General features: G+C 40.3%; 4 protein-coding genes across 9 annotated transcripts in view; all 4 read right to left on the reverse strand.

Annotated features, from left to right (window-relative positions):
- Positions 1-641: 641 nt before the first annotated feature.
- Positions 642-920, reverse strand: RB195_004884 (uncharacterized protein; the record flags this gene model as incomplete). Its single annotated transcript, XM_064177088.1, has 1 exon — positions 642-920. The coding sequence occupies one exon, from the start codon at positions 918-920 to the stop codon at positions 642-644; it is 279 nt and encodes a 92-aa protein (XP_064034213.1).
- Positions 921-1556: 636 nt separating this feature from the next.
- Positions 1557-2150, reverse strand: RB195_004885 (uncharacterized protein; the record flags this gene model as incomplete). Of its 2 annotated transcripts, none has more annotated exons than XM_013440375.1 (3): positions 1557-1631; positions 1876-1938; positions 2001-2150. In XM_013440375.1, 3 exons carry the CDS (start codon positions 2148-2150, stop codon positions 1557-1559), a joined length of 288 nt encoding a protein of 95 aa, XP_013295829.1. The 2 variants fall into 2 exon arrangements, with proteins under 2 accessions (XP_013295829.1, XP_064034214.1); XM_064177089.1 differs by having other exon boundaries at positions 2001-2105.
- Positions 2151-2819: 669 nt separating this feature from the next.
- On the reverse strand, positions 2820-3783 carry RB195_004886 (uncharacterized protein; the record flags this gene model as incomplete). Of its 2 annotated transcripts, none has more annotated exons than XM_064177091.1 (3): positions 2820-2867; positions 3466-3592; positions 3689-3783. In XM_064177091.1, the coding sequence occupies 3 exons, from the start codon at positions 3781-3783 to the stop codon at positions 2820-2822; spliced, it is 270 nt and encodes an 89-aa protein (XP_064034215.1). The 2 variants fall into 2 exon arrangements, with proteins under 2 accessions (XP_064034215.1, XP_064034216.1); XM_064177090.1 differs by having other exon boundaries at positions 2820-2981.
- Positions 3784-7776: 3993 nt separating this feature from the next.
- The window catches only part of RB195_004887 (uncharacterized protein), a gene marked incomplete at both ends in the record, with an annotated part of 43725 nt that continues 37897 nt past the window's right edge, over positions 7777-13604 (reverse strand). For 3 of the 4 annotated variants that reach the window (XM_064177095.1, XM_064177094.1, XM_064177093.1), the window contains 11 exons: positions 7777-7816; positions 8170-8184; positions 8237-8371; positions 8429-8596; positions 9181-9284; positions 9358-9482; positions 9550-9658; positions 9782-9878; positions 11507-11608; positions 11662-11810; positions 11884-12060. In XM_064177095.1, the coding sequence (XP_064034217.1) occupies positions 7777-7816; positions 8170-8184; positions 8237-8371; positions 8429-8596; positions 9181-9284; positions 9358-9482; positions 9550-9658; positions 9782-9878; positions 11507-11608; positions 11662-11810; positions 11884-12060 (1221 nt within the window). Of the gene's footprint in view, positions 7817-8169; positions 8372-8428; positions 8597-9180; positions 9285-9357; positions 9483-9549; positions 9659-9781; positions 9879-11506; positions 11609-11661; positions 11811-11883; positions 12061-13604 lie in introns of those variants that run through there. The other variant, XM_064177092.1, reaches the window with a different exon arrangement.

Consider the following 13604-nt stretch of genomic DNA (forward strand, 5'->3'; position numbering starts at 1 on the left):
GATTAAAGCCAGAAACTTTACACTTTATCCTTTTATCTCCGTGTGCTATCTCTTTTTTGATTCCTTGATTTTGAAAAAAGTAATGGACACAAAACTGAAAACCCTCTACTTTTCATGCCTAATTTTGGATGCCAATTTCTCGGGGGAGAAGAAAGAATAATGAATGTGTTGTGTGCCGTTCGATTCGCCACGTTCTAGGGTATTTCCAGATACCCTTCACTGCCAGGCGATTTTTTCTCTGAACCGAGATATTAGCTGTTTATTTCAGCGAATTTTTGCTTCGGCGAAAGAAAAATACCCTCTAATCGTACATTTTCGCTATGTTGTTTGCTGGTTCCTTCTGGGCAATGTCTTCTTATTTCGTAGCTTATTATATTGTAATCTACTGCTATGCTGTAATCAGAAAACAGGTAAGTCACTAGGATTTCATTCTCATGCACTTCACATTATTTTGTTTAATAAGGCAATTATGAATGAACATTCTTTCCTATCTCATTGTTCCGTCGTCCGTTCGCTTCTTACGTTGGAGTGAACACCTGTAATGAAAGTGTTCGACTTTCTTACATCTCTCAAAATGCTGAATTGGCTTCCTTTTCTCTTCCTCCTCGTGGTAACCTGGGGTGCATCTCAAGTGAAGGGGGTCAGTTGGTCAATAGTCTAAAAGTGAACGGGGTCGGAGCACCGACTCCGAATAATCGCCTGTACGCTGCTGTAAATAATTTGTCGGAAGATCCCTTCCCATTTTTCTCCCCACTCTTCAAGTAACTTCTCCCATCCGGCCAGCCCTCATCTTTCAATTCGTATCGTCTCGTCTCGGTAAGTCCGATGACGTCGTACTTGATCTTCTTGGCTTGCATCATCAGATCTTCGATGGCCGCTTCTGATGCAAGCGTACGTGCGTTATAAGTACAGATCGTCATCCTAGTCCTTTTCCGTTTCGCTAGCCTATATGATTCCTGCAACCCGTCCTTCCTGGCGCTACCGTACCAGGCTTTCCTCCGGAATCAGGACTCTTTTCTATTACTGTGACATACAAACAAATTTTAAAACCCATGGGCAGGTTGCAAGTCCCATTAGTCCCATGAGTTTTTGGGGGAACTTCCGTTCCCCCGGAGTGGAGCTTATTTGTTGGAGGCGACTCCAAACCACCTCCAAAGTGTATTCCTCCGTATGGAACCCTGCGAGCGAACGAATCTTCCATTTGAAATCACTCGACGAAACGACTGCTATAGGCTCGGCAATCTAACATTAGAATTGCAATTGCGAGATTATGACGACAAAAAAAAAGTCCCTTCGTCCTATATCGACCATGAATGGGGATGAACAAAACACTATTTCTGTATAAATTTTTAGATTCGAAAAAAGGACATAAATCATAATTCTATATAACTGGCATGAAGCCATTCCATTCCAGTTAAGTAAACAATCGAGCCACTTAAAAGCATAACTACCGATAGTGGTGGGGACCAGAATACTGATGAAATCTTACACTGCGAGAAGAGATACTATTTACTATACACTCTAAAACGATTTACAACGCCAACAATATTAACGCTCTAAAAGTCTGTGACACGTCCTTTTCGCTCCCAATCACCGTACCGCGTCGGTTCCGGACCAGCTGGACCTCCAATCTGAAGTGTGTGTAAAAATACGATCCAGATCTAGAGAATAGTAATCACAAAACCCATGACTGAGTTGGAGTACTCTTAGACAGAAAAAAAAAACAAAAAAGTAATGCGACCGTCAGGAATGAAAGAAGATGAATGAAGTCCAGTAGAATTCCATTTCTGACGGTCTGATCAGGCAATTAACAGCCAATACCAAGCACACTTAGAAAGCACGAAATCACTATAAAAAAGAAAGCAGACCACATACCTCGCCGGTAACTGGATTAACACCTCCCGGATGTTTCTTGAGATACGGATCTTCGTAAGGCTTCTAGAAAATCACAGCAACGGAAATCAGATAAAAATTCTGCTGCACAAGTCAAAACACTTTACCCATTCATCAAGCTTTCCGCTAGGTGTTTTTTCTTTCATTATTTCTTCTTTGCTTTTCTTGGGCGGTTTTGGTTTCTCGGTGCTAAGCAACCTGGTCCATCTCATTGGTGTGCTACGAAAAATGGGTTTGCTCACAGCACTGATCATCATTCGAGACCTGGTATGGACTTCTACTTAATACATCTATAGATCGTGAAAGTTCACTATATATCACAAGTGGTACTTCACCAAAAGCGTCCCATAATCCATCTGCATCCGGGGATACAAATTAAGTGTATGTATTATATAAAGAGAACTAACACTAGCACAAAGCAATAAACTATAGAACATCTACGTTCTTCCAATAGAAGAGAGAGTGCACATTGAACTGTTATCAGAACTGATTATGGGACGCATTGGATCTGAAATCATGTATTTGGCCTCGCACCTCGCAAAAAAGTCATCAACATCACAAAATGGGTAAGGTGAAAGTGTTTTCTCAATTTCAACTCGACCTTCTAATTACTGGAAGAAAATATAAGAACTAAGACGAGACTTTTTCCAACCACGCTAACATTTACAGTGGAGAGGAGAGAAGGTATGAGACCAAGAAAAGACCAGTGTGAAACAGAAATGACAGGAAAGCCAATATGATATATAATATAGGAAAATATATAGGAAAATGTAAAGAGCAACTAAAAAGGCAAGCGAAAGCATTGCAGGACTTATCTGAACCTGAAGAAAACCGTCAAATGAAACAATAATTCATATTTTATTGTAAATCATCTGTACAACAACACAACAAAAAAGTCCAACCAACAATTAACAAAGGACATCTCATCAAGTAGATGCTGAAGCGGTGATTCGTTCAAATTCCGGTTGCATTGCCTCAAACAGGTGCTGCCAGAAGAGAGGATTTTCATCATCAATGTCGGAGGAGAAAAATACCCAAAATAAATGAGCTGATGTATGAGTTTCTCGTACAAAGTACTCTTTTTCATGCTATTTCATAATTTAAAAAAATAGGCTAGAACTGTCCAAGAATAGGGATATTCTATCGATTATAAAGGATACGATGTATGGTCGAGTCAAAACGACATGAAACACGGTGCAGTTGCGTAAGCTGCTGCGCCCAAAGCAGCTCGGCGGAGACCGCGATTGGAATCGACGTGGGACCATCGCGAACTGCAATGATGGATGGTGCTAGCTGGGGTCCCTACTCGATTCTACCACTACGCTCCACTACACTGCTTCGAGCCAACCGCTTACGCAACTGCAACGCGCTTCATGTCGTTCTGACTCTACTATAGTTCTTAGATCGCTGCTATTGTACTCTACCACGAGAAACCAATATTTGTTGTTTTTTGTGTGTCAAAAAAAAACCTAAAACTATCCTAAACTAAACTTAAAACAAAAAAAAAAACAAGTGTGATATCTTGGTCAACGCACAAAGAATATATTCAGTGATGATGAGAAAGAGTTTTACCTGTCGTTCTTGGAAGATCTTCGCTATCCGCATCGTGATCGCTTTCACGCATACATTCTGGGTGTTCGGTGTATCGATTAGCATTGAGGACATTGTAGAGAGCGCCAATCCCAATGACGTCACATCTCTTAAAACGTTAAAAGCTACGGGTACAACGTCATTCCAAACCTAAGTAAGTCCGAAAAGACAATAGAAAGTTTTGAGGTAAAAGAATCCAGCTCACTTCAGACCAACCCAAAACCAAATGCAGCCCTCCAGAACTAGAACATAACCGTGATATTCATGATTATCGAATTTCAACTCAAATTCTCGCCGCATTTTCTAAATAGTGTCACAAATCCATCAGATTGATTAGAGTTGTTTAAGAAAGTCGGCTAAAAAAAACCAATAAATGTGCAAAGTGAGGTCATGTACGTTTATATCTGTTCATTGGAGTAAATTGCAATGAACACAAGTTGAACAACTGCATATATTAACCTGATATTCAATTCTCTTTCATATGCAGAAAACATCTAATCACAATATCAATGTAATTAATATGTTCTAATCAAGTTAAATTGAAGATGCTTCAAAGAGTAGCGACATATAACTTCTGAAACTTTTGTCTTCCTCTTTTCTAAGACTCTGCAGCAGTCAGAACCGTATAAACTAGGGACTGTAATGATTTCAAGAAAAAAGAGTGAATATTCGCTCGAGCACTCAACAGTGGTAGAGTCGGGTCAGAAAGTCATGAAGCTCGGTGCAGTTGCGTAGGCGTTCGGGTTTCGTTCGTTCATGTCGTTTTGACTCCACTTTCTACGACTTCTAATTCCTTCGCTTCTTTCAAGCTGCAGACAAATTCCTTATTCACTGGGCTAAGTGGTTAACATACAGTTGGCTTCAAATATGTTGCCTCGACATGGCGCGTTACGTCCGCTGCAGAATTCAATATTGACACCACCACTCTCAACAAAATCCTTTCGTTTATCTAGTAGTTTTCTTTGCTCACAAGACATCCCCACAAAAATTTCTAGTCGAGATTCGATTTCTGTCTCAATTTTGTCTTACTGCAAGGTTGGCGTTCCCACTATTCATTGCTGCGACTACGACTACAGAACGGTAATCATGCATAGTAACGAGAAAAAAAGGAAATTAAGACAGAATTCCAACTCAAAATCTTAAAGGAAACACCTCATCATCAAGAAGCTTACAAACTAACAAGAAAATTTGCTCTGATCACAACTACGGAGAAATGCTCTAGTCATGCATAGTTATACAAAAAAGAGCAAAATTCACTCTTTACAGACCAAAATCTTAGGTCTGCTGTGACAAGAAGAAACATAAGTTTAACCATTTCCAGGAGTAATTACACTTCAAATTACTAGAAAACAATCATAGACATAGAGTCGTTTTAGTTGGCCTACCACAACTGAGCTCATAGGCTCGAAAAAATCCCGAGCGATCACTTTTGACCTTTCTAATGAAACTTTTCCTTGCAGTCGAAACACCCATTGGCAGGACTTTGCGCGTAATCGAAGCTGATTATCTTTAGAATCAATAAGCTTCACGCGTTGTCATGTCCACTTTTCAAAGAAAGCCGAGCCATTGCACTTGTGATAACCAAAATTTGTTCAGTTACATTCAACAATTAGTATTCTGTCATAAAGTTGTAGAGGAAACAAAAATAAGCGAGTAGGAGTGTAGTTGGCGGGGTGCGCTCAACACTGCTCTAATCGACTTATACTTTGGTGCGCAAAAAAAAACGTTCCTAAGGCGCTAAATCCTAAGCATTAGTCTTAAAGGATCTAAAACATAGAGACTAAAGACACTACGAGAAAAAGGTAGATAGATCTGCAACTACTACTGCTACTAATGCTTTAACTTCACCAAACTCTCTGAAGCAGGCCTATTGGAAGTGAATAGCTAAGCCATATCATGTAGTACTTTTAACGAAACTGAAAATGGCCTGAGATATGGCTTCTACGCAATTCGGATTTGACTGTTAAAGGCAGCATAGTACGAATTCACAGGCGTGAGAACCGCTTTAGGCCCTACGAGGTACATTAGAGCGTTCCTCTTTGTCTGTGAAGAGGGCCCTCTTCTACGCCTTTTTTTTACGACGATTACGGAGGGATGAGCGGAACTAGCCCGGATCCCACAGTCTCCAACCGCATCTCTAGCTTTTTCCGCCGATTCCCTTACCACGTCAGATTCGTGGTATCCTGCCTTTGTGAACTGTCTTTGCGCTTGGTTTCTTCCCCGTCGAAGTATAAATCGATCAGAGCGGTGTTGAGTACATCTCCACCAAATATCATCTTACCCGAAATAAGTATCATTTCATGTTATGTTCATGCAGGCGGTAGAAAAACCCGTAGCGACTTTTGGGGAATAAAAGTACCAACTGCTACAGTCGGGTCAAAACAACATGAAGCTCTATGCAGTTACGCAAATGGTTGCGCTTGAAGCGCTGCTCTGGAGCTAACGGTTGGAATCGAGGTGGAACCATTGCGAACTGCAGTGATTAATGGTTCTAGCGAAGGTCCCCCACGATCCTAACCCTAACCTCTACGGTTCACCGCTTCGGCTATATACGTGAGTATTGCTTGTCTCAAACGTCTTTACCGAGTCATCTAGTGCACTCCAGAACTCCCTTACGAAATTCCAACAATCACATCCCAAGCATTTGTAAATAACATTACAGCTAGTCCATCCATTTCGCCGCTTTTAGCAATCGTGAACAGATCTCTATTAGGTAATGAGTTTCATCATGAGGTGGGATTTCCACTAAATCTTCCTGATTATTGAAATTCGGTTCAGTAGTCTGGAGGCACACACATAAAATCCTCTCTTATTTTCACCTTCACACTTCAAAAAACTATGGAGCTTTTCCGCTTTCGTCCCACATTCTCTTTGCTCTCATTCTTCCTTTCACAACAATTTGAAAGTTCAATTTCAGAACTCGTGGCAAAATTAAAAAAAGAAAAAAAACGGAGCAAGATATCAACTGGAGCAGCTGTTTTATTGCAGTTGTTTACGAGACTTATTGCATCTCACACATAATTGTTTCTTGTGAATATTCGAATTTTTAATTAGTTGGAATACCGGGATATTTATACGGATAGCAATCGCAGAGCTGACATATTGGAAAAGCTCCAACAGAACACACATGTTGGAATGTTGTGACAGGGAAATTTTTGACCCGAGTATTCCAAAGGAAAGGAAAACAACAAAATAACAATAACTTCCATTTATAAAACACTATACTGATCTGTATATTTTCGACAAAACAACACAACAAATAAATCTCAAATCCAACCATATAAAAACTTTATTAATGAGTTTTGCAAACGACAGAGAAATATAATGTGCTTGCCTTCACAGTGCAAGACTCGCCCGAGTGAAAGGCTGCCAGCAGAGTTCACGACGGCCGGAGGCTCTTTCTGACATCTTGACGGGCTTTTTCCTTTCGTCCAAAGGTGCCGTCTTTCAGAAAGCGCGACCTACAGTAACCAAAACTGGGCTAGCAGCCGATGAAAAAGGGTGGAGAAACACACAGACACATGCACACTTACACTACTTGGACGGATGCCTTTCACAACGACTAAGAATGAATGAAATCACGGTCACGTAATCACAGACAAGTAGTTTGACATCTTGGTTCTGTCGGCTCTTCAAAATCTGAGCATGTATTCAAGAGAAAGGGAAATACAATGAAACCTTTTAGAAGTAACACCTATCTAGTACATTAATGACATCAGTTTCTACAGATTTTCTATGTCAGAGAACAACGACAAAAAAAAAAGAATGACGAGTAGAGTAGAAACTGTTGTCACATTTAACTAAAAACAATCTAAGTTACTACAAAGCAGTTAAACGGATTTCGAGCGCGACATGTATTTGTATTGTCAAATGAACTAGATGAAGAAAATATAGAGACTTTACTCACCTCGCCTTACTTAAAGAGACGAGAATTCTTCTCCTCTAAAGTGAGACGAGCAGCTCATTTTTGCTCATATTTGCCAAGAAAAATAGAAAGTAAGCTTCAAAAATACAAAAAATTCCGTGAATTTTGAGAATAAAAAACCAAATTCTCAGAAAAAAAGTCACCGACTGTATTCCAACACTAGGATAAATACAAGACAAAAAAAAATTACTCGTGAAGAAGAACTGAAAAGTAAATGTACAGGGGAATGAAGCAAATCTCATCTACTACAGTGTGAAAATCAAGCAACAAGAAAACAACAGAAGTTCCAGAGAACACAAACGCATGAGATACATATGGAACATATGGAACCATAGTCCTATGAAAAGTTTGGTCCCACCACGACTATGTCAGCTGTGAACGCACAAGAACAGTAGAGAAAACGCCTCTCTGAAATAGGACTTTGTCGTTAAACATAACAGGTAAACAAGTAAACAAGAGGCCCTTATGAAGGCAAATATGATTTTATTTGTAACTGGGCTTTCATATAACACTTCTGTCACAATGAACCACTGTATCAATGATTCACAGATAAAAAGTTGCTGTCGTCATTTACTTGACTTCCGACGATTTCCTTACAAAAGGTCATACACAAAACGAATCCGTTCTGAGCAAGATTAAAACTATTAAATAACCACCGAAATGTTTCCTAAGGTTCTATCTTCAAAATTGATGCAAAAAAAGCTCAAGAATATCTTTCAAAAACAACATAATTCTGTTCAAAAATCTATATTACCACTCACATCTCAAATTCTGTTCTCCAACGGCTCATTGTACAGCCACCTCTCATCGGGAGCTAGAGAGAAGAACCGTGTCCTCCAACGTTCACCGCTCTCGAGACGTTGCTTGGCTTCTGCTCTTTGGCGCTGTTCGATCATTCGCTTCGCAGTCGTCGCGATATTGATCCGATTCCGAAGAAGTGCAGCTGTTACATGTCGCCATAACCTGAAAATCCAAATAAATCATATCCTCTCTGAAATGAAACATCTCGCTATTTTTTACCGTCGGCTTTCTCGTTCGCTCTGCTGCATGACTGGCACACATTCTTTTTTCATTTCTGGCTGTGCCCGAACATCAATAAACAAGTATTCATCGCCATATGCTGGCTTCGCCATTATGATGCTATTCCATTCACCACGTACGGTCATAAACGGTTTTTTGTTGCCTTCTCTGAAATAGCGAAGCGTTTTCGCAGCCTCTGCGTCTCATGGCCCAGAATGAGAGAAATTTTATGTACTTAAGGTGTAACTATGCCTAGTCCATTGAAAAAAAAAAAAACACACATGCAGTATGTTTTAACCGATGTAATAACGATTAGTTGGAAACCGGCGTGCTAGCTAAATCTCCACGCCACACGAACTGTGATGTGATCACCTAATTTTGATTTCTGCTAGTTCTAGGCATGCACCATGCAGTACAGAACACAGAAAATAGTGAAACATGAAAAAAATGGTAGAAATAGAAACTATAGTGAGCGCCGAAAAGCGAAATTAACAAAACATAAACAAACTGCATATTGAAAAAGGGAGCGTAAGTAAGAACTAGAGCTGAGAATCTTCAATACAAAGTTATTTGTTTAACTGGCATAGAAGACAAGCAAATGTGTCTCCTACAAGACCAAATGAGCAACGATAGCGTATGAAGAAAAAGTAAAAAAAAAACAAAAAAGTCGGAAGCTTACATGGTAAATCAATCACAACAAAAAGAGAAATTTGAAAAGGAATGGTAGAAAGTATAAAGAAACAGCAGCGTACCTATATAAATTCCCTTGGATCCTATGTGGTTTGCCTCCAAAGAAAGGTTTCGTCAAAAAATCTATATCCGCATAATATCCCGTTTTTTCACACGTGATTTTCACCTGAATATCATTTGATTAGCTCATTAATATCATTTAATCAGCTGATCAATAAAGTAGTAATCGAAATTCTCACTTTTCCACCTAATTCCACCCACGGTGTGCTCATGATGGAACGTCCATACCCGCTTGGAAACGTTACCGTATATTGTTCATTATAATCGTGAAGTATTACCGTACCACAGCCAATATTTGCAACTCCTAGACATAATGAACTACAAATAGCTGGAATAGCATACCTTTGCTAGGAATAATATTACTCGCTAACCGATCGATAGTCCTAAGAATGACGATTTTGTATAGATGTGAGCATGGAAAGATATATGTTTTGAAGGGTGCTCCGCATAGAACGCAGAAACTGGCGGATGGTGACTAACCTGAAGTGGACACCAAAATTAGACTCTTTCAAATTTTATTGAAAATGACTCAATTTTAAAAAAACCACATAGTCATTTAATACGGCCGTCGAAAATATATTCGCTGCAGAAAAATACACATACCTGCTCAGCAATAAATGTGAGTTGGTTCTCATCAGAACCAGGAAAGGGACCACTATCAGTTTTCTTGCCGCTTGGCGGTAAACCAGGCACATTGTAACTAAATAAGACAACAAAAAATTACCACGACCCCTTTGTTTTTTGTTTGTAGGAATTATAGCTGATCACAATAATTGAGGATTACAACGGAACAGCATTTACTTGGAGACATCACACTACGAAACTGACGATGTTGGGATTTCTACACGAAAAAATAGTGTTGAGGATTTAGATAAAGAGTATAACCACGATTACTTTCAATTTTCTTTGATTGTCCTGGAAAACAGCGTGAGAAACAGCCTTGACGGTCGAATTTTCCCACGAAGCAGCCTATAACGCGCCACCTTTGTTCGTGCCGGGCCGTGCAAGCAAGTGGACAAAAATTAATGGGGATCCCCACATTAAACTATTCAAGTAGAACCAACGAATAGAAACCAATGAACCGATGCTGAGGGAATCTGACACCCGTTATTCATACCCTCAATCTTATGTTTTTGTGAAGAGATCCCAAAATCGTCATTTTCGTGGTATGCAACATTTAACGGCGACATTCAGAAAAAGGAAAGTTTTTCTGGTTCTTGCACAGTTTCATTTGAGAGGGAGAAAGCTGCCTGTCAACTCCGTGCTGGATCATCGGATTATCGGCATGTTGGGATCAGTAACCATGATTTTCCTATTTCTTACGCGACAAATAGAGAAAGAGGTTCTTCTTTCATCTTCTCCTCCTTTGGTTCAATTTAAGCCGATTTCCTATAGCGGTGCTTTGTGCAATTTTGCTGGGATCAATTCCACTTGAGTAATTAAGAGGTAGTATGAAATATTTTTCACTCCAAATACAAACTTGTTTTTTTCGCTCTATTTAAAGGTAATATATTCGGCGCAAATTTATTCTTTGGAGCGTTCAGAAATAGAGCAAAGCTGCTGTCAATTCGTGGAAAATTGACCACAAAAGCAGAAAGTGGCAACAGTTAGCAGACGATGGGGATTGAATTTGAACTTATCGATACCAAACAACAAAGTATGACTGTAGATCAAACAATCAAGCGGTTTTTGGGCGGGAGTGCTGCCTTTGAGACTATATATCATCGTTCCAGCTGAGGTTAAAGGCATCACTCCAGGAATCTGAGGTGGTACGGATTTCAGGTGGAGTATTCGTATACGGGATAGTAGATTATGGAGAGGTCGGTGATTCCGTCCATTTCTTTCTAATTGCCGTAAAAAACGGCACGGAAGATACGGCTTCGAGCGTTTCGGCGCACTAGTTTCTACAAGGGATTCAATTGGAGCGCGTCAGCCCTGTGTGGCGTCTTCTGGGCCGTTTTTTTTTTCGGCAATTAGGAAGAAATGGGCGGAATCACCCTCCTCTCCATAATCTACTATTCCTTATAAGAATACTCCACCTGAAATCTGCACCACCTCAGATTCGTGGGGTGATGCCTTTAAAGGCGACGAAATAATGTATTAACGTGTAACTTCCATTTTATCGACCAATTTAGAACTTCTGCCTTAGCAGAACTTCTAACCTCCCAAAATTCAAGAAAACCATTGAAATTCGCAAGCGATACGATAAAAGTAAGGAAAAGTGAGTCGAAAAGATGAAAGTGAAGAAAAAAAATCAAACTGAAGCATTGCACATTTTGAATGCAAATAATATGTTTGTTTGCAACAAAGTTAAAATAATAGACTTACCGGCAACGGAATGTTTCTCCAAGTATGGGATTGTACGGTTTCTTTGCCACGCCACTTTTTCTGGCCGCATAAAAAGCGTTCAGATAGTATTTTACCACAGATCTGAAGCAGATAGTCCGTGCTCGATGAAGAAAATTCACAGAGAGTGAACTTACACAAATCTTTCCTGTGGTGACTCCAGATCAACTGTAATTACAAATGCATCTGGATGTGCAAAGAAATCTGCATACATTTCTAACAATGATCGACGTTCAAGAATAAACGTGGGCAGGGTGACTTTTGTCAAATCCATGCCAATGCTGACCTGGAAGAGAATCAACATACGGTGCCGATTTAGGAGAATACCGTCCAAAAACCTGGCAGCGACACGATGATACCTGGCTTAGAAGATGTACAAGTACAGATCCATGTTCTTGTTGTACGTTTCCAACATCATGCTCCTCTGCATTATCGTAAATTGCATCGAAATCCTCGTGAGCATCACCGAAATCGAAGCTCTCCGCCTCTTCATACGACATATCCCTCATCGGACCATCCGGAATTGTTACTTCTGTCTGGAAATGGGGAAAATAAAAAGAAAATGCAGAGGAAGAAAGACAAAAAAAATAAGGCAAGGAACGAAATAAAGCCTCTACTCAGTGTAGTCCTAACTACGACTATTTGCCACGTGCACTTAAACAAAGTTAACTCATGTGTACTTTACAGGCGAAGCATTTGTTTTGAATCTTTTTCAAAAAGAAAAATAAAAGAAAGAAACTCAAGACTACAGTAACCGGATGGTTTACCACAACCAATATTTAAAAGGCTAAAATAGGTGTTGTAAAGCAAGTGTGCAGCAAGCGTTAACATAACCCACTACCGGTTATGTTGGTTTCCCAGGATACTGAATTAGTGGAAAACACGTCGCAATCACGTTGTTTGGAAAATGCCGTCGTATTATTTATCTAGCTTAATTAGCTGCGGTGCACTTGCAGATTAAAGCGATACCCGCACTAAGGATAAAGGATAAAGCGTCTGGCGTTAATCAATCCGCTTGGTATGTGCCCCCACGTTCACTTCAATTCAGAATCGTTTGACGTTTACGAACGAGTAAGTAGCCTAGACAATGACTTCCATGGGGTAGCCCAAGTGTCAAGTCAGTGTTTTTATCCTCCCAGACTAGTCTGGCACTAATTTATCGACCCCAAAGAGATGAAAGGCTTGGTGGGCATAAGGGGCACAAGGGCGATTCCAAACCAATCGTGCAATCACAGCGGAACTTCTAACCCACTGCGCTGCATCCACCCTTGACCACATTAACAAAATATTCATATGGATTTTTATGTCTGGATTTGTACGTGTTGTACCACCATGTACCCACTATTATGTAGAAAATCTCTATGCATATACGTGGCTATCTCTGTATATTCTGTTGTATACAAATCCCAACGAATTCACCACTTTCAATAAAATTTGCACACGTTGGGACAGGACGCACATCATAGGCTACTTATACTTTTTTTTAAAATATGAATCCGTATATCGATTTATCGATTATGTCAACTTTACAGATCCGGGCACGCTTAGGATCTAGACATAGGAGAACCGCTCCAGGTGTCGCTTTGACAGATTCTGATTACGAATATATTAATCACTTCCGTCACCAGAAAGCTGAGAGGTGTCTCACTCATGGTCGTCAATTAGATCTGCCAGAGCCAGGAAACAAGAAGATGGTGCGGGACCGCTGCTGAGGTAAGTTAAAGAGCCAGCGCCGTAGAGCGGTGAGACGGGTCCCACTGCGTCTATTGGTGCGCTAGCGCCAGAACGCAGGAGGACGAGTCCCACGTGGTCAGGTCGGCGTCAGGAAACTGCGGGACGTGTTTAACGTTATCAGGTTTAAGTGTCGAGGCTAGAAGAAGGGTCCAACGGAGTTACTCTGCATCGGCACCACGAAATTGAATAGAAGGAGTTGGAGAAGTTTCAGGCCCATATTGGCTGCATCCGCAGTGCCCTATATCCTAATCCACGCCTCCGTATGTCTTAACTCATGTATCTTCCTCCCTTCGAGTTTGTCATACCCTATTATCGGAAATGATATACCCATCAATATATCTGCTTG

Source organism: Necator americanus, chromosome I (genome assembly GCF_031761385.1).
Source record: "Necator americanus strain Aroian chromosome I, whole genome shotgun sequence".
NCBI lineage: Eukaryota > Metazoa > Nematoda > Chromadorea > Rhabditida > Ancylostomatidae > Necator > Necator americanus.